General features: G+C 37.4%; 1 protein-coding gene and 1 non-coding gene across 5 annotated transcripts in view; one reads left to right on the top strand and one right to left on the bottom strand.

Moving 5' to 3' along the window:
• The window catches only part of ZMAT1 (zinc finger matrin-type 1), a 46,613-nt gene that overhangs the window by 3,631 nt on the left and 15,124 nt on the right, over positions 1-27,858 (bottom strand). For 2 of the 4 annotated variants that reach the window (XM_074392309.1, XM_039464179.2), the window contains exons 2-6: positions 15,412-15,518; positions 11,909-12,010; positions 11,658-11,832; positions 10,000-10,068; positions 739-838 (exon numbers count right to left, since the gene is read on the bottom strand). In XM_074392309.1, coding sequence (XP_074248410.1) covers positions 739-838; positions 10,000-10,068; positions 11,658-11,832; positions 11,909-12,010; positions 15,412-15,518 — 553 coding nt within the window. The remainder of the gene's footprint in view (positions 1-738; positions 839-9,999; positions 10,069-11,657; positions 11,833-11,908; positions 12,011-15,411; positions 15,519-27,858) is intronic. The other 2 variants (XM_074392310.1, XM_074392311.1) reach the window with 2 other exon arrangements.
• On the top strand, positions 26,921-27,026 carry LOC120362010 (U6 spliceosomal RNA). Its single transcript, XR_005578017.1, has one exon. It is a non-coding gene; the product is annotated as a U6 spliceosomal RNA (small nuclear RNA).

Raw genomic sequence — 27,858 nt, 5'->3', positions numbered from 1 at the left:
ACTTGTCTCAAACTCCTGGGCTCTGCCTCCCACGGTGCTGGGATTACAGGCATGAGCCACCAGGCCTGGCTCTATGTCTTGACTTTAAAAGCATCAAGACAAAGATGAATAGTCAAACACCTTTTGACTTGCTAACTAAACTACCCAGTCTCCAACTGTCCACTCAGTTCTCCTCTCCTTGATATAACAAAATAAAACGGACTAAATATTTATTGAATTGTTAGTATGTGCCAGGGCAGGCACCTTACACATATTATATTTCATTGTAGCAATCTTATATAAGAACTGTCCAAAGTTACACACTTGGTAGAAAAATGGATCTGGTATTCTAATCTAGGTCTATCTAACGGCAAGGCCTCTATTCTTAACCACCATATCCCACTGGAAAAATGGTGACTGGATCACTGGATCACTGAATCCCTGGAACTGAGCAAACCTTCCAGAAATTCTCTGAATTTAGGGGGTTAGTATCAGAGTGATTCTTTAGCATCTCTCCAAAGAACACTGCTCTCTAGTCAGGAAGGGTGCCAGTTAGCCAGCTTTGTCAGTACACTATCATTACTACAGAACTCCCTGAGGGACACTAGTATGCAATAAGTTACAAATACTGCCAACCATACCCAGGTTTAATTCACAAGGATATGGATGCCTAAGAAGTTTGTAAAAATACATCAAAGAGTGCTTAACTAGAAGGTCTAGTGTTTGGCACCATAGGAAAATTTTGGCAAAAATACTTACTTAATCTGATGTTCACTTCCTTGCATGTGGGAACGGAACATATCCAAAGATGTAAAAGCGATACTACAAATATGGCAAACATAAGTTCTCATACTAAATGCTGAAAAAACAGAGAGTTCAAGTTAAGAAGGTCAGTATAAATATATTTAGAATCACATAATGTTAGAACTGGAAAAGAATTTATTAAAGATCATTTACTTTACATTTTCCAATAAAGATGGGGCCCAGAGAGGTCAAATGATTTGGTCAAAGTCACAGAGCAAGTTAGCAGTAGTGTTAGCCTCTCAGAGTCCACGCCTCTTAATTGAATGGCCAGAATTCTTTATACTACACCACACTGCTTCTCTAGCTTGACTTACTCGCTAAAAATCTGCTGTCTACTTATTGTTGCTACATGGAGGTGCAACAGGCACCTGAAATTTAGCATGGCCAACCAACCTTTGCCTCTAAATATCTTAACCAACTTCTTTTTGTTTGCCCCTAATTCTGTTCCCACCCAACCAAAAGGTGAAATGTCCCAAAACGTTAAAAACAAATAAAGGCAAATTTTTACTCTCTTACCTGAAATCACTGCAGTGCATTAGTTACCAAAAGTAATTTCCACAGATTTTAGAAAGGAGAGAGGTTCAGTGAGCCCCACTCTCAGGATAAAAGCTGAAAGCAAAATTCTAAAACAAAACTACTAGTTACCACTTCAAAAGAGTCAGGAACTATTATAATTAGGAATTATATAGTAGCTAGCACACTATTCTGCTTTGTAGAATTAGAATCAAGGAATAAATTAATTTTTATTTTTCTAATCTCATCATCCTTCCACTTCATCTTTGATCAGAAGAAGCAAATTAATACGTTTCATAAGCCAAGTATAAAATCATTCTGACCCTAGGGAGAAGGAAATAAATTGGTACCTGCAAAGATTTTAAGGACAATCAAGGTCATCTTCTTGTAAACCAAAAAGCGACCTAATCATTTAAAAGAACTTAAATTAATTACTATCAAGTGTATTGGCCATGTCTGAGCAAAGACTGTTCATAGAAACAGGAGACTGCTTAACAAGGGGAAAGAAAGATGCTGACTTTGCAGAATATGAGACTGCACACTACTGACATATACTCTATTGCAGGCCTAGGAAAACTCAGCAGGTTATGTCAAAAGCTAAATGAAATGAACCCTCAAAACTGTCCTTCCCTGTGCTCTAATTTCATGCATACTAAGTCACTTTCTGATTATAATTTCATTTTTCATATTCTTTGATACCAAAAAAAGGATACCCTGGATTATATATATCAACAAAAACTAGAAAATGGAAATATGTATTTCCTCATACCATAAATCAACACCAGAATAACAATACAATAACTTAAAGTACAATGTTTCCAAGACTTCTCTGATAAAAATCACCTGGGGTGTTAGTTAAAAATATAGATTCCCAGGCTCTCCCCTGGAGAACATGACTTACTGTTTCTGGGTGAGGGACAAGAAATTTCTATTATCACAAATATGGCAAATGATTATCACAGGCCTTGTGAAAAACATATTAAAGTGATATTTTTCCAGTTTCTCAGTTATTTATCAGCCTCTTTCAAGTTTGTTTGTGGTTAGTGAGTCCCTGACTGAGGCTGATCAACTTGAGGATTTTGGACTTCCTGCAAAGCTAAAGGACTAAAACCAGGAGAGTACATATTTACAAGAAACTCTTAGGAAATTCTTACTATCTTTTATAGCTGCTGTAACTAAGGCTTAGATTAACTTTGCCAATACATTTTGAGGGTACCGAAGTGGTGCAAGGTAAGCAGGAGTCCTGGTTTCCTCTGGATTAACGGTTCTCAATGCTGGTTATACATTAGAATCACATGGAAAAATGTAAAATTATTGATGTTACAGCTGCATATCAGACCAATTAAATCAGAATCTCTAGGTGGAGAATATTGAGTCATGTTCTCCAGGGGAGAGCCTCAAAATCTATATTTTTAACTAACACCCCAGGTGATTTTTATCCTTACTTTTTGAAAGCTTTCCATATGAATTAACTGTCCAGCCACCATTGAGCACCTGCCCTAGATAAAGCTTCTCCAACCTGCAGCCCATGGGCCACATGTGGCCCAGGGTGGCTTTGAATGCAACCCAATACAAATTCACAAACTTTCTTAAAACATATGAGATTTTTATGTTTTTTTTTTTTTTTTTTTTTTTTTTGCTCATCAGCTGTTGTTAGTGTATTTTATGTGTGGCCCAAGACAATTCTTCCAAAGTGGCCTATGGAAGCCAAAAGATACCTCTACCCTAGATTATTGAGGTAATAATCTTCATTATGACTAAAAACTCAGGTTATATTTAAGTTTTTACATATTTATTTAGTGCTTATAAAGTATACTGTATATATGTTCGCCTCAGTTCCTGCTTTATTTCTCCACAAATTACATCAGAAACAATATTCTAATAGAGGTAACATAGAGGTTTAGAAGAACTGTCCATCATGTAGGAAAGTCCCAGAGGCAGTTCTAGAACTGTATGGTCTGATTACCATTACCTTAGCCCTCCCCGCCCCCTTTTTTTTCCCCACATATTGATGGTCTTTATCTTTTTCTAGGATTCAGACATCTCGGAAAATGATATATAAAAGTTGTGTAAATCCTTTCTGTGAAGATATGAAGCCTATTCATTGGCCCTAAGGTCAGAGTTCGTGATTGAATCCTCCTGGGCCTGCCTCCATTATGTTTCTTATACTCTCCACTCTTTAATTCCAGAGACTACTCTGTGGTCCTGTTCTGTTCTTGGCTGTTCTGTTATCAGGTATTCTAGGATTCCTTGTTCCTGAGTTCATCCAGAAACTCAGGCTCCTTTGCATCTTGTACCTTTCAGAATCTTCAATAACCTAATACTTGCGGGGCCTACTCTTCCCCTCATTATAGCCCTATCTTGCAAGTCTCTGAACTAAGGTCCTTGTTTTCAAAGCATGAATTGGGAAGGTGCATGTCTAACACTACTCTCAATCTTGGCTCCATATAAAAATCACGAAGGGAGTTAAAAAAGAGAAAACAAAACACAAATTATAAGTCCCAGAGATGGTAATTTAATTGATTGAAGGGATGGCCTGAGCAATGGGATTTCTAAAAGCTCCTTGTATGATTCTAATTAGTCAAGGTTGAGGACCACTGGTCTAACACCTTAAATGGGGAAAAACCAATTGACAACTGCACATAATCAAAACTGCAGCTGTCAGGAAGAATAGCTAATGGATACTGGGCTTAATCCCTAGGTGATGGGATGATCTCTGCAGCAAAATCACCATGGCATACATTTACCTATATAACAAACCTGCACATGTGCACATGTACCCATAAACTTAAAATAAAAGTTGGAAAAAAACTGCATGTGACTATGGGATTTATGCTATAAAGAAAAGTAGAAAATGTCCAATTTACCTATTTTTAAATTATGACAGGACAAAATATTTTTACAAACCTAACATTTGTTATGAACCTGTTCTTTGATGGGTACTATATATACTACTTCAGTTAATTATTATCCTGTGGAGTCACATTATTTTCATTTTATATCAGAGGAATCTGTGGTCCAATTTGGCAAGTGACTATAAGTGTATCTCCAAATCTATGTTTATCCCTCTATACAACACTGCCTCTCAATTTGCAAATATGAATTGAGAAAAAATTATGTCCTCATTACCATATAAAGCACTAGGAAGGATACTACAGAATAAAATGTTATCCTTTGTCTCAAGGATACTAATTCCCTTGAGGGGCTACAATTGATGCAATTTTCAATGAATAGTAAAGGCTATGAGAAATCAGAGAAAGGGGAGAACACCAAGAACTAGAGCAGTAAGGGAAGTTGTGATGGATCTTTGAGGACAGAAAGGATCTGAATTTGTAAGAAAGCAGGTAAGGGCATTCCAAGGGATGAAAATAATATCAGGTATGGCAGAGACAGAAATGCGCACAATGTGTTGAATCCAAATAATCTGTTTAATAAACACTGAATACCTATGTGGCACCAAGCATCAGGTTAGATGCCAGATGAATACAAAATGAATAAAACAGTCAAGTTGCTCACAAATCTAGTGTGAGAAAGACACATGAACAAAAAATTTCAGTCTCACTTGGTAAAAGTAAAAGAGGTATGTTTAAGAGGTATGCAAGCACAAAGAAGCAGAGGCACTCAGCATAATATGGGGGTCTGAAAAAGGCTATTGGAGAGATGATAAATAGTTAACTTGAAAACAGTTGAGAAGAGCATTTTAGGTACAAAAAATCATGAAAAAAGTGCTTAAAGAAACTTCTTAAAATTTGGGATTGTTGTAGAGTAAAACATAAGGGGAAGAGACAGGAAAAGGCAAAATGGGTCAGATCAAAGAGAGACTTATATGTTATGCTAAGGATCCTAGACTTTGTATTCTGTGTTTTGGGAAACCTCGAAGTGGTTTAAGTAATAAGTGACATGGTTGGTTAATTGTGTGTTTTAGATGAGTCTTTTCTGTGACTGCAATACAAAAGATTAATTTAAGAAGAGTAAGCCTAGAAGTAAGGAGATCAGGCAAGACATAATGAGGACACAGACTAGATGGGTCTCAGTAGGGGTAGAGAGAAGCAGGGAGATTGGTATAACATTCAACTTTAAAACTGGCAAAAGTTAGTAACGGGTTGAATGTCAGGGATAGCGGAGAGGAGAGAATCTAGAGAAGTCTAAAATAATTCCCAGAAATCTAATGTGGTAAGTGGGTGGGTGGCGATCCCATTAACTGAAATTGGGACTTCAGATGTATGTGTTGTTTTAATGGGTAGGAGAGTAGGCAGTGGCGAATAGTCTAAGTTTGAACACAGAGTCTAAGATATCTACCAAATTTCACGTAAAGGTGTCCAACAGGCAGTTATATACAGGAGTATGAAAGGCAGAAGATAGGTTAGAGAGATTTTGGAGATATCAGAACATGGAAGGGGGTGGGTAGTCAAAATAATCAGAGTGGATGAAATCTCCTGAAGATAATATATGGGTGGGCAAAGGAATAGCAACATACTGATAAAACCCTGGAGAATGCCATTCTTTGAAGAAAGATGGTAGAGAAGGATGAGCCTATGAAAAGTCCACCAAAGCAAAGGACAGAAAATTATAAGAATGAACAGGAGAGAGTAATGTCAAAGGAGCTAAATAAAGATGTCTATTGGATTTACAAATTTAGAAGTCACTTTGGCATTGTGAGTAGTAGTTACAGTGAAGTGGTAGACTAGTGGTGTGAAGTTTGAGGGAATGAGTGCCAACCAATGGCAGTGAGTTGAGCGAATAATAAGTGAAGACAGTAAGAGTGGACTACATTTTAAAAATATCTTGGCTAGGGAGGGAAGGGGAGAATGTAGTAATTAAATGAGAATTCAGGGTTACAGGAGTATTTGGTTAAACCAAGATACTTGGTAGTAATCCACATCTGATGGTCAAATTTTTCTTGATAAAATAACAAAGGAGGTTGTCTGAGAAGTGTGAGGAGGAGTGTAGAGTCTTGAAGAATGATATAGGTTTAAAACGGTTGCTAAGGGGAAAGTAAAGAAAAAGGAAACAGATTAAGTAGGACTAAAGGCCCAAAGAGGTTAGGTACCAAGACTCTGAAAGCTTACCTAATCCCTATACTTTATAATTTTCCATAGCATCATTCAGTAGGCTTGAATGCAGAAGTAGAAAATATAGAGGGTGGAAATGATCCAGGGTTGAAATCCTGCTAATAGGGAGTGAGAGAATAACAATGAGGTACAAATAAAGCTTTCCAGAAGGTTGTTACAGCACTATGGTGTGAGGTGATGGTAGTAGAAATGTAATGAAGGACTACAGAAAGGAGAAATAGTTCTAAGATTTGATAATAGTTGCTGATGGATAGAATATAGATAGTCAAGTAGTTAAAGATAGTCTCAAAGATTCAAATGCGGGTGACTAATAAACATTCTAGCTACTAGCAGAGATGGAAAACTCAGGAAATTCAAGTTGATTGTAGAGAAGATTATTAATTCTGTTTTAGGTATGTTGAGTTACAGGTGAAAGTGAGACATCTAAGTGCAATAACGGGGCCAAAAATTAGTAAGATAAACAAAACAAATACAATAAATAAAAAATACATACATACTTTAGTTCCATATCGTTATGGTAGCCATTCCTGTGCTAATAAGATCTGAGCTGGATGAGGGACATGAAGGAAGCAGTGAGAATGATGAAGAAAAAGAGAAACATTAGATATGGAAGAAACATATATAAACAATAGCAGATGGAGAGGAAGGTAGACAGAAGAAAATGGGTGATGAGTGAAACAGTTAAGATGGCATATGTTAAATCATTACCACTTGTTCACTTGTAATGAGGGCTTCTGCTGTTATTGTTCTTTGAAATTCTCATTAGCTAATTTAAATTATCCAGGTATTTTTAAATGTTCAAATGTTTACTGCTCTCAAAATGAAACTGCTCTCAAATGAAACCCAAGGCAGAGTTGAAAATCTTTTCCTTGAGCTCTAGCTTCAGAGGCTAATGTAAAGCAATTCCAATGACTGGATTAAATTATGCTGATGATCATCCCCTCTCCTTCATCATCAGATGAGATTTCACCAAAATCCTTTTTTCCTCATTCTAATAATGTAAAACTTCAGAGTACCAAAACGGCCCTCCCCATTTAGAAGTGACAGGAGTGCACACACTTCTCAAAGTTAACTCAGTTCAAATGTACCTAATGCTACAAAATTAGAAGCTGCTTCCTTCAGATGCCCTCAACCTAGTAACAGGAAAATACCTTAACAAGTGGAAGTTGTCATTTCTCTGAATATATACTCCTACTTTCAGAAGCCCTACCACTTCTATTTCTACACTTGCCTAAATCAACATTCTTCACAATCCTAGATAAAAACACATATCTCTATGTAACTTTCTGGGATATGTTGAATCACACTAAGTAGGAAACTGGAAGAGTAAAAGAACAGGATAAGAACTCAATAAAGAAAAAAATTAATAGTTCTCTGATTCATATATTAAGCTAATCTCCATTGAAGTGGGCCTGTTTCTGTGCCAGTTTCTATCTGCAGCACTGGAAATACAGATGAATTAGACGAAGTCCCTTGCCTCAAAGACCTTACATTCAAATGGGAGACAGACACATGGAGATATAATTAGACATGCAGGTTAAGGAAGCACAGAATATTAACCTTGAAGTAAGTGAATGAGTGGGAGTTAGCCAGGAGAATCGTGTTATGGGAATATTCCAGACAAAGTGGCAGCATGAACAAGGGCACAGAGACAAAAAAACAGGGTAATGGTTTCTGGAAACCATATATGGTTTGCAGATACTGACCCACATAGATCATGCCAGGAAATAGCAGGGGATAAGCCTGGAGAAGGTAGGCAGAAACAAGATGACGGAGAGCTATGGAGCTTAGATTTTATATTTAGAAGATGAAGGAACAATGAAGGGTTTTAAAGAACGGTAATGACACATGGAAATACTTACACTTTAAGTGAAACACTCTAGTGGTTAAATTGGGGGATGGTTTGGGGAAACAAAACTGAGACAGAAAGAGTAGTTAAGAGGTTCTGGCAATTGCTTCTCAAAACTTATTAAGTACAAATCACCACGGATCATGTTAAAATGCAGATTCTGATTCTGTAGGCCTGCAGTGGGGCCTGACAGTCTTTGTTCTAACAAAGTCTAAGTTCCCAGGTGATGCCAATGGCGTTGATCCACAACCCACACTCTGAGTAGCAAACCTCTAGGAAAGATCTTGAGGACCTGAAGAGCAGGGCTGGAGAGAAGGGGAGAGTAGTATTCAGGAGGTAAAAAAGTCACAGCTTGGTGCTTCATTAGATATACGAAGTGAAGAAGGTAGTGTTTGGGGATTCATAGTTACCTGCAGGTTTCTACTTTGAATGACTAGGTGGATTTGAAATGGCTATGAGGCATCCAGGTGAAGCAGTAGCTGCCATTTAGATATGTGAATCTAATGTTGAGAGAAAGGTCATAAGCATACAGATGAGAAATGAAACCAGGGAAATAGAAATCGTGTTTGTAGAGTAAGGTCAAGGATGAAACCATGGGAATACCTACATCTAGGTAATGAATAAAAAAAGAGCCCACAGAGAAAACAAAAAAGAAACAGAAATACAGGAGAAGAACCAGTGCATAAAGAGTTACATATGACAAAGAATAGAGCTTTAAGAAGGAGAGAATAATGAACATTTTCACATGAAGCAGAAAGGTTGGGTAAAGAAAGAACTGAAAAATAATAGTGAGTGGAAGAAAAGAAGTGGGTGGAAGAGAGAATATGAAAGGGGAATAAAATACACTAGTAGTGAGAAGGTGCCTGTGGGGGGAAAAATGAAAAAAAAAATATGGTTAGAAGAGCAAGTGGATCACTCCAGTCAGGATCAGTCTCTTTATTGTGCCTGAATTCTTGCCATTCTTTCTTAGCTCCAAGCCCTTTGGTTCATCCTTTCTTCTTCCCACTTCTATCAATTGAAAATCATCTAAATATATGAATATTTTTCTGGAACATTATGCTTCACTCCTATAGTTACCAAAAATATGTACACAAAAATGCATGTCTGTCAGCTCTTGCAATGAAGTATTATTAACCTAACTAGTTTACACACTTGCTCCTTTAGGGAACTGTATTCCCAGGAATGACTAGTCTAGCACCAAAGAGACACTTAAACAATGCTTAGTAAAAAAATGATATAACCACATGATACTAATTTAAAATGCTTTCTTATGTATGTCCTTAAGGAACCTCATTTACCTAAAATAACATGAAACCATGAGAATTCCTATATTTGATTCTAAAATTAATACAGATCATCTGAACATTCAGGGTCTCATTTCTTAGAAAATGAACAGATCAAGCTACATGGACTTGAAAGTCCTTACTTATCTAAAATTCTATGATTCCATGAATACTATCAACCTCTCACTCAATAAGAGTAAAATGGTATGTAAATAAGCTAGTATGTTTTATAAAATACAAACTTCCTATGAAAAAGTTTTGTGAAAACTTTACTGTTTACCATTTGCATTTGGTTTTTCTGGAATAGCTTTCTCTCTTATTTTGCCTACAAATGTCTTCCTAGCTTCATTTCTTTTGTGTTTTTTTTCCCCAACATAATGTTGTTGGGCCATTACTGGACTATTGAAGGAAGCAGGATAGAGCTTGCAAAATTTGTTTGGATTATTCAAACCCAAATCCCTGCTGGAAGAGGAAGGCATAGTCTTGTCTTTAATCCCACCTGGAGGAGGCTTGACAGCAAGGGGCTTCAGGAAGGTTGACGCTGCAGAAGTAGTAAGAGGCACTCCTGCTGAAATAGTTGTAATAAGAAGTGATAAACACATGTTCAGATATTAAAACTGCATTTATTGTAAAGTACTAGGGAAGTTTAGAATTCTCTAAAAACCTACTCTCTGGATTTTTTTTTTTTTTCAACAGACAGCTGCTGGATAAAGTTTCTAAAGTAAAAAAGAATTTCCTTCTGTGAGAATGAAAATGTGAATACGAATCTGTCACCAAGTTTGATATGAGAAGGATGAAATGTTCTGTATTAGGAATTGCCTAATTATATCCACATAAAAAATCAGTGAAAGCATGATAACCATCTTAAGATGATTCTTTGAAATTAGTGAGGATAAAACATGATACTAACTTCTAAGTTAGTCTTTCTTGAGTAAGATAGCAAGGCATCCATTCATTCTACATTTGTGATTTCTGCATCAGAATAAAATGTATACAGTTAAACGTTTAAGACTATAAAACTGTACATGTTCCCAGAATTCCAGTATTTCATACCTCTTTTATTTATTCTCCTCTCTGAGCTCAAGATGATAAATTTGGGGACTGAAGATAAAGCTTTTACAAAATATTTTTTCTTGTAGGGCATAGTGATTTTATCTATCTTTTCAATGACAGGCTGAAAAAATATACAAAAATTAAAGACTAAATTTAAAAATAATTCTGGTTTTATTTATTAATAAAATGAAAGTTTTAATAACATATCTCACAGCATTGATTTTTCTGGGTGACATTTACACTATGAGTTCAAAATTAATGATAGTGAATTTTCCATGCCAGGCATGCCTTAGTCCTAAAGTGTTGAAGTTACAAAGATTTTGTGGTAAATTTTTTACTACAGAGGATTAATCATCATTTTTTGTTCTAGTACATGTACTTAGAAAAATAGAAGTTGGGTTTTCCAGGGTATTCTCTGCCATCTCAGGCAACTTTGGGTCAGTTTTCTCATATGCATTGTTGACCCAACATCACTGGAAGAAGGAAAGACATAATGTTTTATGCTTCCCTGTATCTTTAGGGTTTAACATAAAATAAGTACTCAGTAACTAATTGATGATGCTGGTAGTACTTTATATTCATAGGGAGAAAGAAATAGGCTGTTATGATAGAAGAAATTCAGTAATTTTTTTTTTTTTTTTTTTTTTTTTTTTTTGCCTATAGTTAGTAGGAAACATATCACTACATTCTGGTGAAGACATTGACTTGAACACTCATATGAGATAATGTTTTGGAAAATAGTAAAGCAAAAAAGATGCCAAGGGGAAGAAACAAAAAGTGAAGATTTTATTATTTGATTAGAAACTGACAGCGCTCCAGCTGCTTACTGTTGTTTCTTTATAGCAGTACAGCAAATCACTTTCTATTGTTTGGATTTGGTGAACAGAAAAGGAGAGTTCGTAACGTTTCTTAAAAATCAGCTAGCAATTAAAATCTTCATATTAAATGACAAAGACAGAGACAGAGATTAACTGGGCAGAAGAATAATGATCAAGTTATTTCAACTGGGGTGAAAGTCTCCCCAATAAAAAGTGTATGGAAGAGTTAAACAAAACATGACAGGTAGATCCTGCACTGAAGATAAAGAAGTGAACAGAACCTTACCCATCTCTGGCTGAAATCCTGATGGAGATGCCTGATCATGTTTCTCCATTAATTGCTTCAGTTTTTTAGCATGGACGTTTCCCACATAGTGAGACTGAGCAATAAGTGGGGAGCTAAACATTATGTTGCAGACATCACAAAATTTGTTTTTGTCTACTCCTTCATTCCTATGCACCTGAAACAGGCACAATCTTGTTAGAAAGATTCAATAACTAAAGTTTAGAATTGCAATATCAACATACATTACTCACCTGAAAATTTTCAACATGCATCTTCATTTTCTTATCAGGCACTTCATTTTGCTCCCCATGCATTTGAAAATAAAAACTAACATTTTGAGCATGTTTCTCACCCTGAAAAAAGATACAATATGACTTCGTTTATTCAATAAAAGAGTCATTCAAAATTTATACCTTTCTGAATTTGAGGATGGCACTCTTGTGTTAATATATTTTGGAGGATGTGGAGAAATAGGAACACTTTTATGCTGTTGGTGGGAGTGTAAATTAATTCAACCATTGTGGAAGACAGTGTGGCAATTCCTCAAGGATCTAGAAATAGAAATACCATTTGACCCAGCAATCCCATTACTGGGTATATACCCAAAGGGTAACAAATCATTCTATTATAAAGACATATGCACACGTATGTTAAATTGTGACACTGTTTACAATAGCAAAGACTTGGAACCAACCCAAATGCCCATCAGTGTTAGACTGGATAAAGAAAATGTGGCACAAATACACCATGAAATACTATGCAGCCATAAAAAGCATGAGTTCATGCCCTTTGCAGGGACATGGATGAAGCTGGAAACCATCATTCTCAGCAAATTGACACAAGGACAGAAAACCACACCCCTCATATTCTCATTCACAAGTGAGTGCTGAACAATGACAACACATGGACACAGGGAAGGGAACATCACACACAGGGTCCTGTTGGTGGGGGCGTGGAGGGGTTAGGGGTGGGATAGCAGAGGGTGGAGGGATTGGGGAAGAGTAACATTAGGAGAAATACCTAATGTAGATGATGGGGGAATGGATGCAGCAAGCCACCATGGCATGTGTATATCTATGTAACAATCCTGCACAAACTGCACATATACCCCAGGACTTAAAGTATAATAAAACAAAACAAAACAAAGAAACCCCAAACCCCAAAACCTTATTAAAGCTATTATTAAAAAAAATTTAAAAATTTAAAAAAAACGTATTGATATTGATACATGTAGCTCTGGTTCATTCATGCTACATACTGTGTAATATTCTAGTCCATATGCTACCTATCCAGTTTCCTGTTTAGGACAATTATGTTTCAGTTTATTTTGCTAATAGAGGCATTGCTGCAATTAACATATGTAAATGGATCTCCCAATGTACATGTTCAAGAGTTCCTTGAGAATAGATACCTAGAAGTGGAATTCTTGGCCTATAGAGTGTGGATTTTCAACTTTACCAGGTATTAGAAAATTTTGATGCAGTTTACATCTCCAAATGCAGCAATGAGAGTGTTTGTTTCACTATATTATCTTGAAGTGTTAAGTGTTATTAGATTTTAATTTTTGCCAGTATTATGGTTCTTATATGATAGTTTGTTATCATTTTAACTTCCATATCCTGTATAATCATTAGTGAAGTTGAGTATCTATTCTATGGCCTGTTCACATCACTTTCCCATTTTCCTATTTGTTTCTTGTTCTAACTGATGTGTGATCCCTTACATATTCTAGACACAAATCTTTCATTAGCTATATGGGTTATAACTATCATCTAATGTGCAGCATATATTTTTAACTTAATTTATGATTTTTAAAATTTTTAAGATCTTATAAATTTCTTCTCCAGATATTGTGACTTATTTGAAAGCTGTGACTTATTCTAAAGGTGAAATTGTTGCAGATATAGGAAACCAGGCCAATACAACAAAACAGGATAAAAGCCTCAAAACAAACTTATATATATGTAGAAATTAGCATATGATAGAAGTGCCACTACAAATCAATGGGGTAAGGATGGACTATACAATAAATAGTGCTGGAACAACTGGCTATCCATATGAAAAAAATGTTATCACACTCCATACATGAAAATCAATACCAGATGGATTATAACATAAGAAGTAAAACTTCAAAGTTTTAGAAGAATATAGAGGAAAGTATCTATATGACAAAACTGTATAGAATGGTTTCTTAAAACACATACACACAGACACAAAAGAAATATTAATAAATGCAACCTCATTAAACTGCAATACTGCTGTATTTTACAATACTATACTGAGAGAGTCTGTATATCTTTTTTGTAAAAATGTATGTGTATATGTGTATGTGTGTTTAGAAATCATATTGGAATCACAGAAGCAAAAGAGGAATTCAATAATGGTTAACTACGAGTTATAGAATTATACTTATTTTCTCGTATTTTTGCTTATTTTCTAGAGTGAATAGTACTTTATGATTTCACAAAAAGCTGTTTTTCACATGTAAATTAAAACGGTTCAAACGGATAAATTGTAGTTATCTCAGAGTCTCCTGAATGTCTGTCTCTGTTACTAATTCTAAACCTGATCTATGGAGTTTAAAGATGTGCTAGGCACTCTCATACATTTGATTTCACTTAATTCTCACAAGTATAGTAAGATATTTTACCACTCTCATTTTATAGGCCCAAGAAATATGTTCAGAAAGGTAAAGTGACTTGCCAAAGCTTATATAACTAGTCAACTCATCAATGGTGGAGTCAAGACTTAAACCTAGCTCCTCTCAATCCAGTCAACACAATTTCCCTATCTGTAATTATAGTAATTTAATTTCAGCCAAGATTAGGACTAAAATATAATTACCAATATGAGTAGCAATGGGAAGAACAAGATGAGGTGTTTAAAAAAGGAGAACTGGCATTACATTAGTTTTAATTGAATGTATCTTGTATTTTTGGTAACCTAGATACCAGATATGAAAGAAATCCAACAGCTCATCAGATGATGTACAAATATGAAGCAACACCAAATGAAGGGAAAGAACACTGGATATGAAATCAGAATAAACCATTTTTAGGCTTAGTCGTACCAGTGACTAGCCATGGAGAATTATTAACCCTCTGGGTCTCAGTTTTCTAATCTATAAACTAAGAGAGCAAGGACATTAAACATTCTCTGCTTTAGCTCTAGGAGTCTATGGTCCTGTGTCTAAAAACATGTGGTTCAATCAACTAGTTAGTTTTGTTTTTGCAGTCTTCATTCACTGTAAACAAAGACTCTGCGAGTTCTAGATAATATCCCTTTATTCACATTTAGTTTCCTATGCAAGCTTCATAATGCCTCTCATATATATATATATATATATATATATATATATATATATATATATATATTTTTTTTGATGCGGAGTTTCACTCTTGTTACCCGGGCTGGAGTGCAATGGTGTGATCTCAGCTCACCGCAACCTCCGCCTCCTGGGTTCAGGCAATTCTCCTGCCTCAGCCTCCTCTTGATGGATACAAAGGGAGGCAGAGTGGTGTGAAAAAAGAAAAAAAATCTTTGGAGTAAAAAGACTGAGTTTAACCTGAATTCCCCAAACTTCAAGTAGTATATTACCATCCCTTTCTGAGCCAGTCTCCTCATCCATTAAAGGAAAATAATACTACCTTTTTCACAGGATTCTTGTAAGAATCAAGTAAAACGACTTACAGGAAGTTTACTTGCTACATTTAAAAACCTGCTTTAGACCCTATTACCATTATTTTTAACCTACCTCATAATGTGAAATTCTCTGTGATTCAAACTGTAGCATCACTCCACATACTTGACAAAACTTATCTGTAAAAAGTTCAGCCTTTTTCTGTTTATTCCAAATGGCATCTGTGAATAAAAAAGGAAAGACAAATATATCACATTAATAAATACTTAGAGATATCATTTTCATTCCTCAACTATATATGATTTTATATGCCACTTCAAATTTGAGTGCTTGTGAGACCAGAGTAACAGCTTTTTGTTTGAATATGCAATTTAAATTTAATATACACATACTAAGTATCCCTCTAATGTCAGATATAGCAAGAGTTTATTTAGTATGGTAAGTCTAGGCTATGGCATTCTAAGGAATCACTATGGGGGCATCAGTAATTTCATGAACTTCATGGAATGATTTTGGACACCAGTAATTAAAGGTTGGATTTCTAAATGCAGCCTTGGCCAGGTGCAGTGGCTGATTCCTGTAATACCAGCACTTTGGGAGGCTGAGGTAGGAGAATCACTTGAGGCCAGGAGTTTGAGACCAGCCTGGGCAAAAGAGCAAGACACCATCTCTACAAAAAAATAGAAATAAAAATTAGCTGGGCATCATGGCACATGCCTGTGGTCCTAGCTACTCCAGAGGCTAGGATGATCACTTGAGCCCAGGAGGTTGAGGCAGTTGAGGCTGCAGTAAGGTATGATTTAGCCTTTCAGCCTGGGTGACAGCATGACACTATTTCAAACAAACGAACAAAGAAACAACCAACCAAAAAACAAACCAGAAAACCAACCAACCAAAGAAAAAACAGCCTTGATATTTTGTGTTTTATAGCAGACAACCCTAAGAAATGCTTTGCTTTAGGACTGTCACTTGTCACAGAATTCTCTTAAGAATCAAGTAAGAGATTTTTACCACTCTCATTTTACAGGTCCAAGAAACATGAAGCTATGCCTTCAATGTTATCTAGAAATTACAAGGAACCACAAATTATCATTGCCCATAGTAGGCAAACATCCTTCATAACTGTACAAACATTAGCACACTCATGTGGCCAAACAAGTCTCATACAAGCCCCTCAAAACTATAATGTAATGTTCATATACTAAGATCTAGAAATGTATGCTATAGTGTTTATCGCTGTAATAAATAATACATACCAAAACTTTCTGCATTTATACTTGAGGTCTATACTGTCATCTAAAATTCTTAAGAGCTACAGTGTAGTCTGCCAAAGTTTATCCATGTTTCTATACAGTGTGAGTCATAAACATCAAAATTCTCATTGTTATTTGGCTATCAAAGTGAGTAAGTTGGTACCAAATGCATTCACAAAAAGATGCCAATTGCATATTAAATGAATAAAAAGTTGTAGAACAAACACAATATATCCAACTCCCAATAATAACAAAAATTAAATATATGCACAGAAAAATCTGGAATAAAATAAACCATATTTACAAATGGTTAACTCTGGTAAGTGGGGCTAGAAAAGAAACAAGGAGAGACAACTTAATGTTCAACTCTCTGTACAACTGTCTTAATTTTTGCAGAAAAGCATGCAGGATTTTCTAATTAAAAAACCATTAGGAAGAACATTATCAAGATGGTGGAATGGGACTTTTCAGCACTCATCTCTCTACAGAAACATCAATTAAAACAACTATCCACACATGAAAATAACTTCACAAGAGCCAAAAAACTAAAGAACAAAACAAATAGGCAGGAGATTATAGCAGCATCTGGGTGTAGCACAGACATAAGGTACATTCAAGAAGGTAGGAAAGATAGTTTCACACTATCAGCATCAGCCCTCTACCAACTCCAGTATAGAGTGGAGAGAGATACCCTATGTGTGAGAGAAATAGAGGGAAGGGAGCACTGAACTTTCATTCAACTCTAAAACTGGACCCACACCAATAATACCCAGTGCTAAGAAGGCCCCCACAGCCTCCAGATCAGTGGACTCAGCCTCCAGGCCTGCCTTAGTCACAAGCTGAATCATTCAACCCCAACCTCCAGGCCTGTACAGTGAAGTTGGTTTTCAGGTTACCTCAACATCAGGCTAACCTCAGCAGCACCAAGCCCTCAACCACCCTGGGCATTGGACTAGCTCCCAAGGCTCCTGGCTTCAGGCCAGGGTCAGCCCCAGCACCTGGCCCCAGTCACAAGATGAATCATTCAACCCCAACTTCCAGGTCTGTACAGTGAAGTTGGTCTTCAGGTTACCTCAACATCAGGCTAACCTCAGCAGTACCAAGCCCTCAACCACCCCCAGCATTGGACTAGCTCCCAAGGCTCCTGGCTTCAGGCCAGGGCCAGCCCCAGCACCTGGCCGACCCCTACAGCCCTAGTCATAAGGCAGGCACCTGCAGACTCAGCCTCGAGACCAGCCCCTGGAGGAGGCTGATATAAGCCCCAAGAGACTGGTACCCACAGACTGAGCCTCCAGGCCCACCTCAGCACCAGGCAGGATTCCATAGCCCCACCTTCTAGGCTGGCTCCGGTAGCCCTTGCTGGATCTCCTGCAGCTCAGTGTTGCAGAGACCCAGGGCCCAGGCCAGTTCCAGTAGACCACAGTGCTGGACTGACCACTATGGACCTAGGTGCCAGGACCACCCTTGTGTTACCAAGTTCCAGGCTGGGCCCTGCAGTTCCAAGACCCATGTTAGCCCCAAGGGACCTGACCTCTAAGCTAGCCCTTGCACATCAAGTCTCTGGGCTTCCTTCTACAGACTCAGGCTCCAGGCCACCCTCAGTAGTTCCAGGCATAGGGCTAGCACTCACAGTTCTGGGCTCCAGACCAGACTGTGGTTCCAGGCTCCACAATGGTCTCAGCACCAGACCCCAGGCTCCAGAGGTCCCAGGCTCCAGAGGCCCCAGGCTCCAGGCTTATTCTAGAAGACTCAGGGTCCATGCCTACTCCCATATATCCCAGTACCAGGCAGGACCCCTTGGACTGAGGCTCCAGGACCACCCATGCAGACTTGGGCTCCAGTTCTTTCTCAGTGATCCCAGGAATCAGGTATCTCAGTGATCATTTCAATAATCCAAGACACCCCAGTGCTAGGCTGGCCTCCATGAACTCAGGCTCCAGGCCCATGCCAGTGGTCCCAGGTGTCAGGCCTATCCAGTGTTCAGCCATCTCCTACAGACTGAGGTTCAAGCCCTACCCCAGCACCAGGTGAGCCCCTGTGAACCAGGCTTCAGGCTGGTTCTTGTGGATGATACAGGCTCCAGGCTCACCCTCGTGGACACAGGCTCCAGGCTCATCCCTCAACGCCCAATCAACAGGTCCACTGCAGTGGATTTGGGCTTCAGGCCCAACCCTGAGGACCCAGGTACGAGGCCCACCCATCTGTAACCCAGGTAGTAGGCCAGCCTGCCCAAGGATTCCAGCAACAAGCACATCAAGGATCATACTAGATGGCCTGCCAAGAATCTCTGGATGGGCTGACTGGTGAAGGGCTGACTGACTGAAATCAGATTTAATTTTTCCCAGAAAAATAAAAGATTCAAAATAATTGTTTTCAGGAATCTCAGTAAACTTAAAAAAAGAGAGAGAGAGAATTTAATAAAATCAAGAAAAAAACAAATGACCAAAATTAGACATTAACAAGAGACTGAAATTATATTTTTAAAAGGTCAAATTCTGGAGCTTAAAAATACTATGAATGAAATGAAAAATGTAATAGCATCAGCCTCAGAATTGATCAGGTAAAAGAAATAATCTACAAACTCAAAGATAAGCTATTTGAAAATATACAGTAAAAGGAGAAAAAAGAAAAAAAGAATGAAAAGGAATGAAGAAAGCTTACAGGATATATGAACAGCATCAAAATAGCAAATGTTTGGGTTATAAGAGCTCATAAAGGAGAAAAGAAAAACAATGGGATAGAAAGCTTATAAAGAAATAATAGCTAAAACCTTTCCAAATTTGGAGAAAGATATACATATCCAGGTATAGGAAGGTCAAAGGTCTCCAATGAGATTCAATCCAAAAAAGACTACTCCAAGATAAACTATAATCAAATTGCCAACAGTTAAGGACAAAGAGGATCCTGAAAGCTGAAAGAGAAAAGAAGCAAAAAACATAACATATAAAGGAGTTTCCATAAGCCTAGTAGCAGATTTCTCAACAGAGGTCTTACAGGCCAGGAGAGAGTAGGATCATACATTCAACACGTTGAAGGAAAAAAACCCTGCCAATCTAAATTACTGAACCCAGCAAAACCTTTCTTTAGAAATAAAAGAGAAAGACTCTCAAACAAACAAAAGCTGAGGGAGTTTATTCTCACCCAGGCTGTCTTACATGAAATGCTAAAGGGAGTTCTTCAAGATGAAAGAAAAATATAAAAATTATTAACATGAAAACATATGAAAGTATAAAACTCACTGGTAAAAATCAAATTCAGAATACTTTAATACTGTAATGGTGGTATGTAAATCACTTATATATTTAGAGAAGGTAAAAGATAAAACTATTGAGAATAATAATAGGTACAGTAATTTATTAAGAGATATACAACATAAAAATGTAAATTGTGACAAAAATATAAAATGTGCTGCGGTGGCAAAAGTGTAGAGTTTTTTATATGATCAAAATTAAGTTGTTAGCAGCTTGAAATAGCCTGCTAAAACATAAGATGTTTTTATAAATCTCATGGTAACCACAAAGCAAAAACCTATAGTAGATACCCAAAAGATAAAAAGTAAGGAATCAAAGCATACCACTAGAGAAAATCACTTATCACAGAGAAAAACAGCATGACATGAAGGAACAAAAGATCTATAAACAACCAGGAAACAATAAAATGACAGTAATAAATTCTTACATATCAATGTCAAATGTGAATATGTTAGATTTTCCAATTAAAAGATGTGGGGGAGAGGCAGGAGGGTTGCTTGAGTCCAGGAATTAGAGACTAGACTGAGCAACATAGCGAGACCCCATCTCAAGAAAAAGAAAAAGATACAGAGTGGCTAAGTGGATAAAAAACAATAGCAACTATATGCTGCCTACAAGAAAGACTTATTTTATCTTGTGGGAACACATACAAACTGAAAGTGAAGGGATAAAAAAAGATATGCCATGCAAATGAAAACTAAAATAGAGCAAGAGTACCTATACTTAAATTAGATAGAAACCATTGAGGATAATTATTTTAAAAGTTATGTTAGATATCTTCACCTAAGCTTAATTTTAATATTATTACATGGACTAAAAATGCTTACTTTAAAAAGTGCATACTCAAGATAAGAATAAATGTACTTAGAAACGTGTAAGAAACAACACAATGAATTGTTACAAATTTATCTCCATAAAATATAGTATCACCTCTGAATTATTTTTGAGATTGTTTTAGAATATATGATTTATCTAACTTTGACCCTAACATCAGCAATGCAGAGAAGCTAACTAAAATGCACTTTAGGACTTCTCTTGTTTCAGGATTAACTACTATGTGCAAACTAAGCATAGTGGTAGAATCTTGAACTTCCCATCCATTAAAATCTTTAAGAAGTAAATATAGGAAGCAGAGCAAGACAGCAGAATAGAAAGCTCCACCGATTATCCCCCCACCCAACAAGGACAGCAAGTTAACAACTATCTACACAGAAAAAAAATACCTTCACAAGAACCATAAATCAGATGACCACTCAAAGTACCCAATTCTAACTTCAGATCACTGAAAGCAGTACTTAAGACATAGGGAAAAAAAAGGTCCTGAATAGCTGATGCCACCCATCCCCCACCCCTGCAGCTGCAGCCTGCTGCAGAGAGCATTTCTGGGTGCTGGAAGGGAGAACACAACAATTGTGAGGCAATGAACTCGGTGCTGTCCTGTTAGATCAGAAAGGAAAACCAGAACAAACTCAGCTGATGCCCAACCAGGGAAGGAGCATTAAAACCAGCCCTAGCCAGAAAGGAGTTGCTGATCCCAGTGGTTCCAACTTGAGTGCCTGCAAACCTTACCTCTGAGGGCCAAAGTGCTCTCAGTCTCTAAGTCAACTTCAAAGGCTGTCTAGGCCATAAATACTGCAACTCATAGGTGACTCCTAGGGCTGAATTAGGCCCAGAAATAGTGGACTGGGGTGGGGGGCACAGGACATAATGAGACACCAGCTGGGGCAGCCAAGGAAGGACTGAAATCACCCTTCCCTTAATCCCAAGCTGTATAGTTTGAGGCTCCAAAAGAGATCTCTTCCTTCTGCTTGAGGAGAGGAGAGGAGAGGGAAGGGAGGGGAGGACTTTGTCTTGCATCTTGGTTACCAGCTCAGCCACAGCAGGATAGGGCACCAGTCAGAGCAGTGAGGCTCTGTTCCAGGCCATAGCTCCCAGATGACATTTCAAGACATACCCTGAGCCAGAAGAGTATTCCCTGCCTTGAAGAAAAGGGCTCAATCCTTACAGCATTCATCATCTGCTAACTGAAGAGCCCTTGGACTCTAAATAACCAGCAGTGACGCCCAGGAAACACCTCGGGGGTCTTGCTGAGCCTCTGAGACTTGCTGGCTGCAGGTGAGCCTCAGCAAATTTTCGCTGTGGTGCCATGGGGCAAAACTCCTGCTTTAGAAAAGCAGAGGTAAAAGTAAAGGGGACTTTGTCTTGGCCCTTAGGTACCAACACCACCACAGGGAGGTAGAGCATAAAGTGGGCTCCTGGGATCCCTGATTCTAGAGCTGACCATTGGATAGCACTTATGGAACTGCCCTGGGCCAGAGGGGTGCTCACGGCACTGAAAAGTGAGTCCTACACCAGTCAACATTCACCACAAGTGGACTTAAGAGCCCCTGTACCTTAAGGGTACTCCAGTAGTATTCTGGCAGTACACCTTGCCTTGTAGCCAGGGGAGGCAGTGGCTAAGAGGTGAGGCTACTCTGACTTTGGAAAGTGAAGAGAAGGATAAGAAGGGCTGAGACTTGTGGTTTGAGTATCAGCTCAGCTGCAATGCAATAGAATACCAGGTACACTTCTAAGGTTTTTTTAACTCTAATCTCTGACCACCAGACAGCACTTCTAGACTCACCCAGAGATTGGGGGACCTCGCCATCCTGAAGGGAAGAACACAGGCCTTGCTGGCTTTTGCTACCTGTGGATTGTAGAATCCCAGGACCTTGAGAAAACATAGGCAGTAGTAAGGGAGTGGTTACAATGGGCCTTAGGCAAGACTCAGCACTGCTCTGGCTTCAGGTGTAACCCGGCACAGTCACAGTGGTGGTGCCACAGGGATGCCTGTGTCATTCCATCCCCAGATTTAGATGATTCAGAACAGAGAGAGACTCTTTGTGTTTTGGAGAGAGTAAGGGAAGAGAAAAAGAGTCTCTGCCTGGACATATATAGAATTCTCCCAAATCATGTTCAAGACCATCAGGGCAGCACCTCTACGAGTCTGGGAGAATCACAGCATTATTGGGCCTGCGGTGCCCCATACAGAAGACACAGTTTAGATCACAACACCCAGGTCCTTTCAAATAGCTGGAAAGCCTTCCCAAGGAGGACAGCTACAAATAAGCCTAGACAGTGAAGATTACATTAAATACTTAACTCTTCAATACCCAGACACCAAAGAATATCTACTAGCATCAATACCATCCAGAAAAACATGAACTCACCAAATAAACTTGAAAAGGCACCAGGGACCAACAGAGACATGTACTTTCACAGAGATAATTCAAAATAGCTGTGTTGAGGAAACTCAAAGAAATTCAACATAACAGGGAGGAGGACTTCAGAATTGTATCAGATAAATTTAACAAAGAGATTGAAATAATTTAAAAGGACCAGGCGGAAATACTGGAGCTGAAAAATGCAACTGGCATACTGAAAAATGAATCAGAGTCATTTAATATCAGAATAGACAAAACAAAAGAATTAGTGAGCTTGAAGATAGGCCACTTGAAAATACACAGAGAAGACAAAAGAAAAAAGAATAAAAAATAATGATGCACACCTACGGGATCTAGAAAATAGATTGAAAAAGGAATCTAAGAGTTGTTGGCCTCAAAGAGGAGGTAAAGAAAGAAATAAGGGTAAAAAGTTAAGAGATAATAATGAGAATTTCTGAAACCTAGAGAAACATATTAATATCCAAGTACAAGAACATTATAGAACACCAAGCAGATTTAACTCAAAGAAGACTACCCCAAGGCATTTAATAATCAAGTCTCCAAATGTCAAGAATAAAACATCCTGAAAGCAGCAAGAAAAAAGAAACAAATAACATACAATGGAGCAGAAACACGCTGGGCAGCAGACTTTTCACTGCAAACCACTTTACAGGATAGAAAGGAGTATTTAAAGTGCTAAAGAAAAAAATACCGTTACCTTAGAATGGTATATTCAGTGAAAATATCCTTTAAACATGAAGGAGAAGTACTTTCCAAGACAAACAAAAGCTGAGGAATATCATCAACACCAGACCTGTGCTAGAAAAAATGCTAAAGGGAGTACTTCAACCAGAAAGAAAGGGACATTAATGAGCAATAAATAATCACCTGAAGGTACAAAACTCACTAGTAATAGTACACAGAAAAACACAGAATATTATAATACTGTAACTGAGGTGTATAAACTACTTTCATCCTAAGTAGAAAGACTAAATAATGAACTAATCAAAAAGAAGAACTACAGCTTTTTTTTGAGACGGAGTTTCGCTCTTGTTACCCAGGCTGGAGTGCAATGGCACGATCTCGGCTCACTGCAACCTCCACCTCCTGGGTTCAGGCAATTCTCCTGCCTCAGCCTCCTGAGTAGCTGGGATTACAGGCACGTGCCACCATGCCCAGCTAATTTTTTTTGGTATTTTTAGTAGAGACGGGGTTTCACCATGTTGACCAGGATGGTCTTGATCTCTTGACCTCGTGATCCATCCGCCTTGGCCTCCCAAAGTGCTGGGATTACAGGCTTGAGCCACAGTGCCCGGCCAGAACTAGAGCTTTTTAAGACATAGTACAACAGTAAGACGTAAGTAGAAACAATAAAAAGTTAAAAAGTGGGGGGGATGAAGTTAGGGCAAGTTTTTATTACTTTTCTTTTTGCTTGTTTATGTAAATAGTGTTAAGTTGTTATCAGGTTAAAATAATGGGTTATAAGAAGGTATCTGCAAGCCTCATGGGAACCTCAAACCAAGAAACATACAATGGACACACTAAAAATAAAATGCAAAAAACTAAATCATATTATCAGAGAAAAATCATCTTCACTAGAGGAAGACAGAAATGAAAGAAAGAAGGAAGAGAAAGCCACAAAACCACCAGGAAACAAAAAAATCAAAATAGAAGTACTAAGTCCTTACTTATCAATAACACTGAATGTAAACTTCCCAATCCAAAGACACTGACTAACTGAATAGATGAAAAACCAAGACCCATTGATCTGTTGCCTAGAAGAAACATACTTCACCTATAAAGACACACAGACTGAAAATGAAAGGATAGAAATAGACATTCCATGCCAATGAAACCAAAACAGAACAGGAGTCACTATCCTTATATCAAACAAAATAGATTTAAAGACCAAAACTGTAAAAAGAGACAAAGAAGGTCACTATGTGATGATAAAGGGGTCAGTTCAGCCAGAGGACATAATAATTTTAATAGATATGTACCGAACACTGCAGTGCCCAGATATATAAAGCAAATATTACTCAAGTAAAAGAGAGATGTAGACCCCGTAACAACTGGAGACTTCAACACTGCACTTTCAGCATTGGAAATATCTTACAGACAGAAAGTCAACAAAGAAACAGCACTTAATCTGCACTACAGACAAAATGGATCTAATAGACCTTTACAGAACATGTCATGAAACAACTGCATAATATACATTCTTTTCCCCAGCACATAGGTCTTTCTCAAGAATAGGCCATATTTTAGGTCACAAAACAACTCTGAAAACATTAAAAAAAAACCTGAAATAATATCAAGCATCTTCTAGAACCACAATGGAATAAAACTAGAAATCAGTAGGAATTTTGAAAACTACAATTACATGGAAATTAAACAATATGCTCCTGAATAACTGGTGGTTCAATGAAAAAATTAAAAAGGATATTGAAAAATTTCTTGAAACAAGTGATAATAGAAATAAAACATGCTAAAACCTGTGGAATACAGCAAAAGCAGTACTCAGAGGGAAGTTGATAGCTGTTAAGTATCTACATCAAAAAAGAGGAAAAACTTCAAATAAATAATTGAATGATGACCTAGAAAAGAAAGAGCAAACCAAACCCATAATTAGAACAAAAGAAATAATAAATATCAAGCAAAAATAAATGAAATTGAAATAAAAAATACAATACAAAAGATCAATGAAACAAAAAGCTGTTTTTTTTTTTGAAAAGTTAAAAAAAAAATTGACAAACTGTTAGCCAGACTGACTAAGGAAAAAAGCAAGAAGATCCAAATATATCAAATCAGAAATGAAAAAGGAGGCATTACAACTGATACTGCAGAAATTCAAAGGATCATTAGTGGCTACTATGAGCAACTATTTGCCAGTAATTTGGAAAATCTAGAAGAAATGGACAAATTCCTAAAGAGATACAGCCTACTGACATTAAACCAGGAAGAAATCCAAAACCTGAACAGGCCAATAACAAGTAATGAATTTGAAGCCATAATAAAAAACATTCCCAGTAAAGAAAAGCCCAGGACCTAATGGCTTCATTGCTGAATTCTAACAAACTTTTAAAGAACTAATACCAATCCTACTAAAACTATTCTGAAAAATAGAGGAGGAACGAGTACTTCCAAACTCATTCTATGAGGCCAGTACTACCCTGATACCAAAACCAGACAAAGACACATCCAAAACAGAAAACTACAGGCCAAAATCTCTGATGAATATTGATGCAAAAATCCTCAACAAAATGCTAGGAAACAGAATTCAACACTAAAGTAGATCATTCATCGTGACCTATTAGGATTTTTTCCCTGGGATGCAAGGATGATTCAACATATATAAATCAAACAATGGGATATATCACATTAATAGAATAAAGGATAAAAACTATATGATCATTTCATTTGATGCTGACAAAGCATTTGATATAATTCAACATTCTTTCATGATAAAAATCCTCACAAAACTGGGAATAGAAGGAACATACTTCAACATAATAAAAGCCATACACAACAGACCCACAGCTAGTATCACAATGAATGGAGAAACACTGAAAGCTTTTCCTCTAACATCTAGAACATGACAAGGATGCCCAGTGTCAAAAGTGTTATTCAACATAGTATCAGAAGTCCTAACTAGAGCAATCAGACAAAAACAAAAATAAACAACAACAACAAAAAGATATAAAGGCATCCAAATTGGAAAGGAAGAAGTCAAATTATCCTTGTTTGCAGATGATGATATGATCTTATGTTTGGGAAAACCTATAAACTCCACAAAAAAACTATTAGAACTGATAAAAATCAGTAAATTTTCAGGAAACGAAACCAACACACAAAAAGGACTAGCATTTCTATGTGCCAACAATGAACAATCTGAAAAAGAAATAAAGTAATTCAAGTTCTCGCTTTGGCAGCACATATACTAAAATTGGAATGATACAGAGAAGATAGCATGGCCCCTGAACAAGGATGATATGCAAATTCATGAAGCATTTCATAGTTTTCATCCTATGCCAGTCAGAATGGTGATTATTAAAAAGTCAGGAAACAATAAATGCTGGCGAGGCTGTGGAGAAATTCGAATGCTATTACACTGTTGGTGGGAATGTAAATTAGTTCAACCATTGTGGAAGACAGTGTAGTGATTCCTCAAGGAACTAGAATGAGAAATACCATTTGACCCAGAAATTCCATTACTGGGTATATACTGAAAGGTTTACAAATCATTCTATTGCAAAGACACATGCGTGTATATATTTATTGGAGCACTATTTACAATAACAAAGATGGAACCAACCCAAATGCCCATCAATGATAAACTGGATAAAGAAAATGTGGTACATACACACCGTGGAATACTATACAGCCATAAAAAGGAATGAAATCATGTTCTTTGCTGGGACATGGATGAAGCTGGAAGCCATCATCCTCAGCAAACTAATACAGGAACAGAAAACCAAACACCACATGTTCTCAGTCATAAGTGGGAGTTGAATAATGCGAATATATGGACACAGGGAGGGGAACAATGCACACTGGGGCCTGTTGGGGGGTAGGGACAAAAGAAGGAAGAGCATTAGGGTAAATAGCTAATGCATGCAGGGCTTAAAACTTAGATGATGCGTTGACAAGTCCAGCACACCACCATGGCACACATATATCTATGTGACAAACTTACATGTTCTGTACTTGTATTCAGGAACTTAAAGTAAAATAAAAAAATTTTAAAAAGTAATCCAATTTACAATAGCCTCACATAAAATTAAATATCTATGCATTAACTTAAGCAAACAAATGCAAGATCTCTATAATGAAAACCGTAAAACACTGATGAAT

Source organism: Saimiri boliviensis, chromosome X, assembly GCF_048565385.1.
Source record: "Saimiri boliviensis isolate mSaiBol1 chromosome X, mSaiBol1.pri, whole genome shotgun sequence".
In the NCBI taxonomy this organism is placed as follows: domain Eukaryota; kingdom Metazoa; phylum Chordata; class Mammalia; order Primates; family Cebidae; genus Saimiri; species Saimiri boliviensis.
The sequence above is the reverse complement of the archived record's forward strand: the minus strand, read 5'-3'. Positions and strand labels throughout refer to the sequence as shown.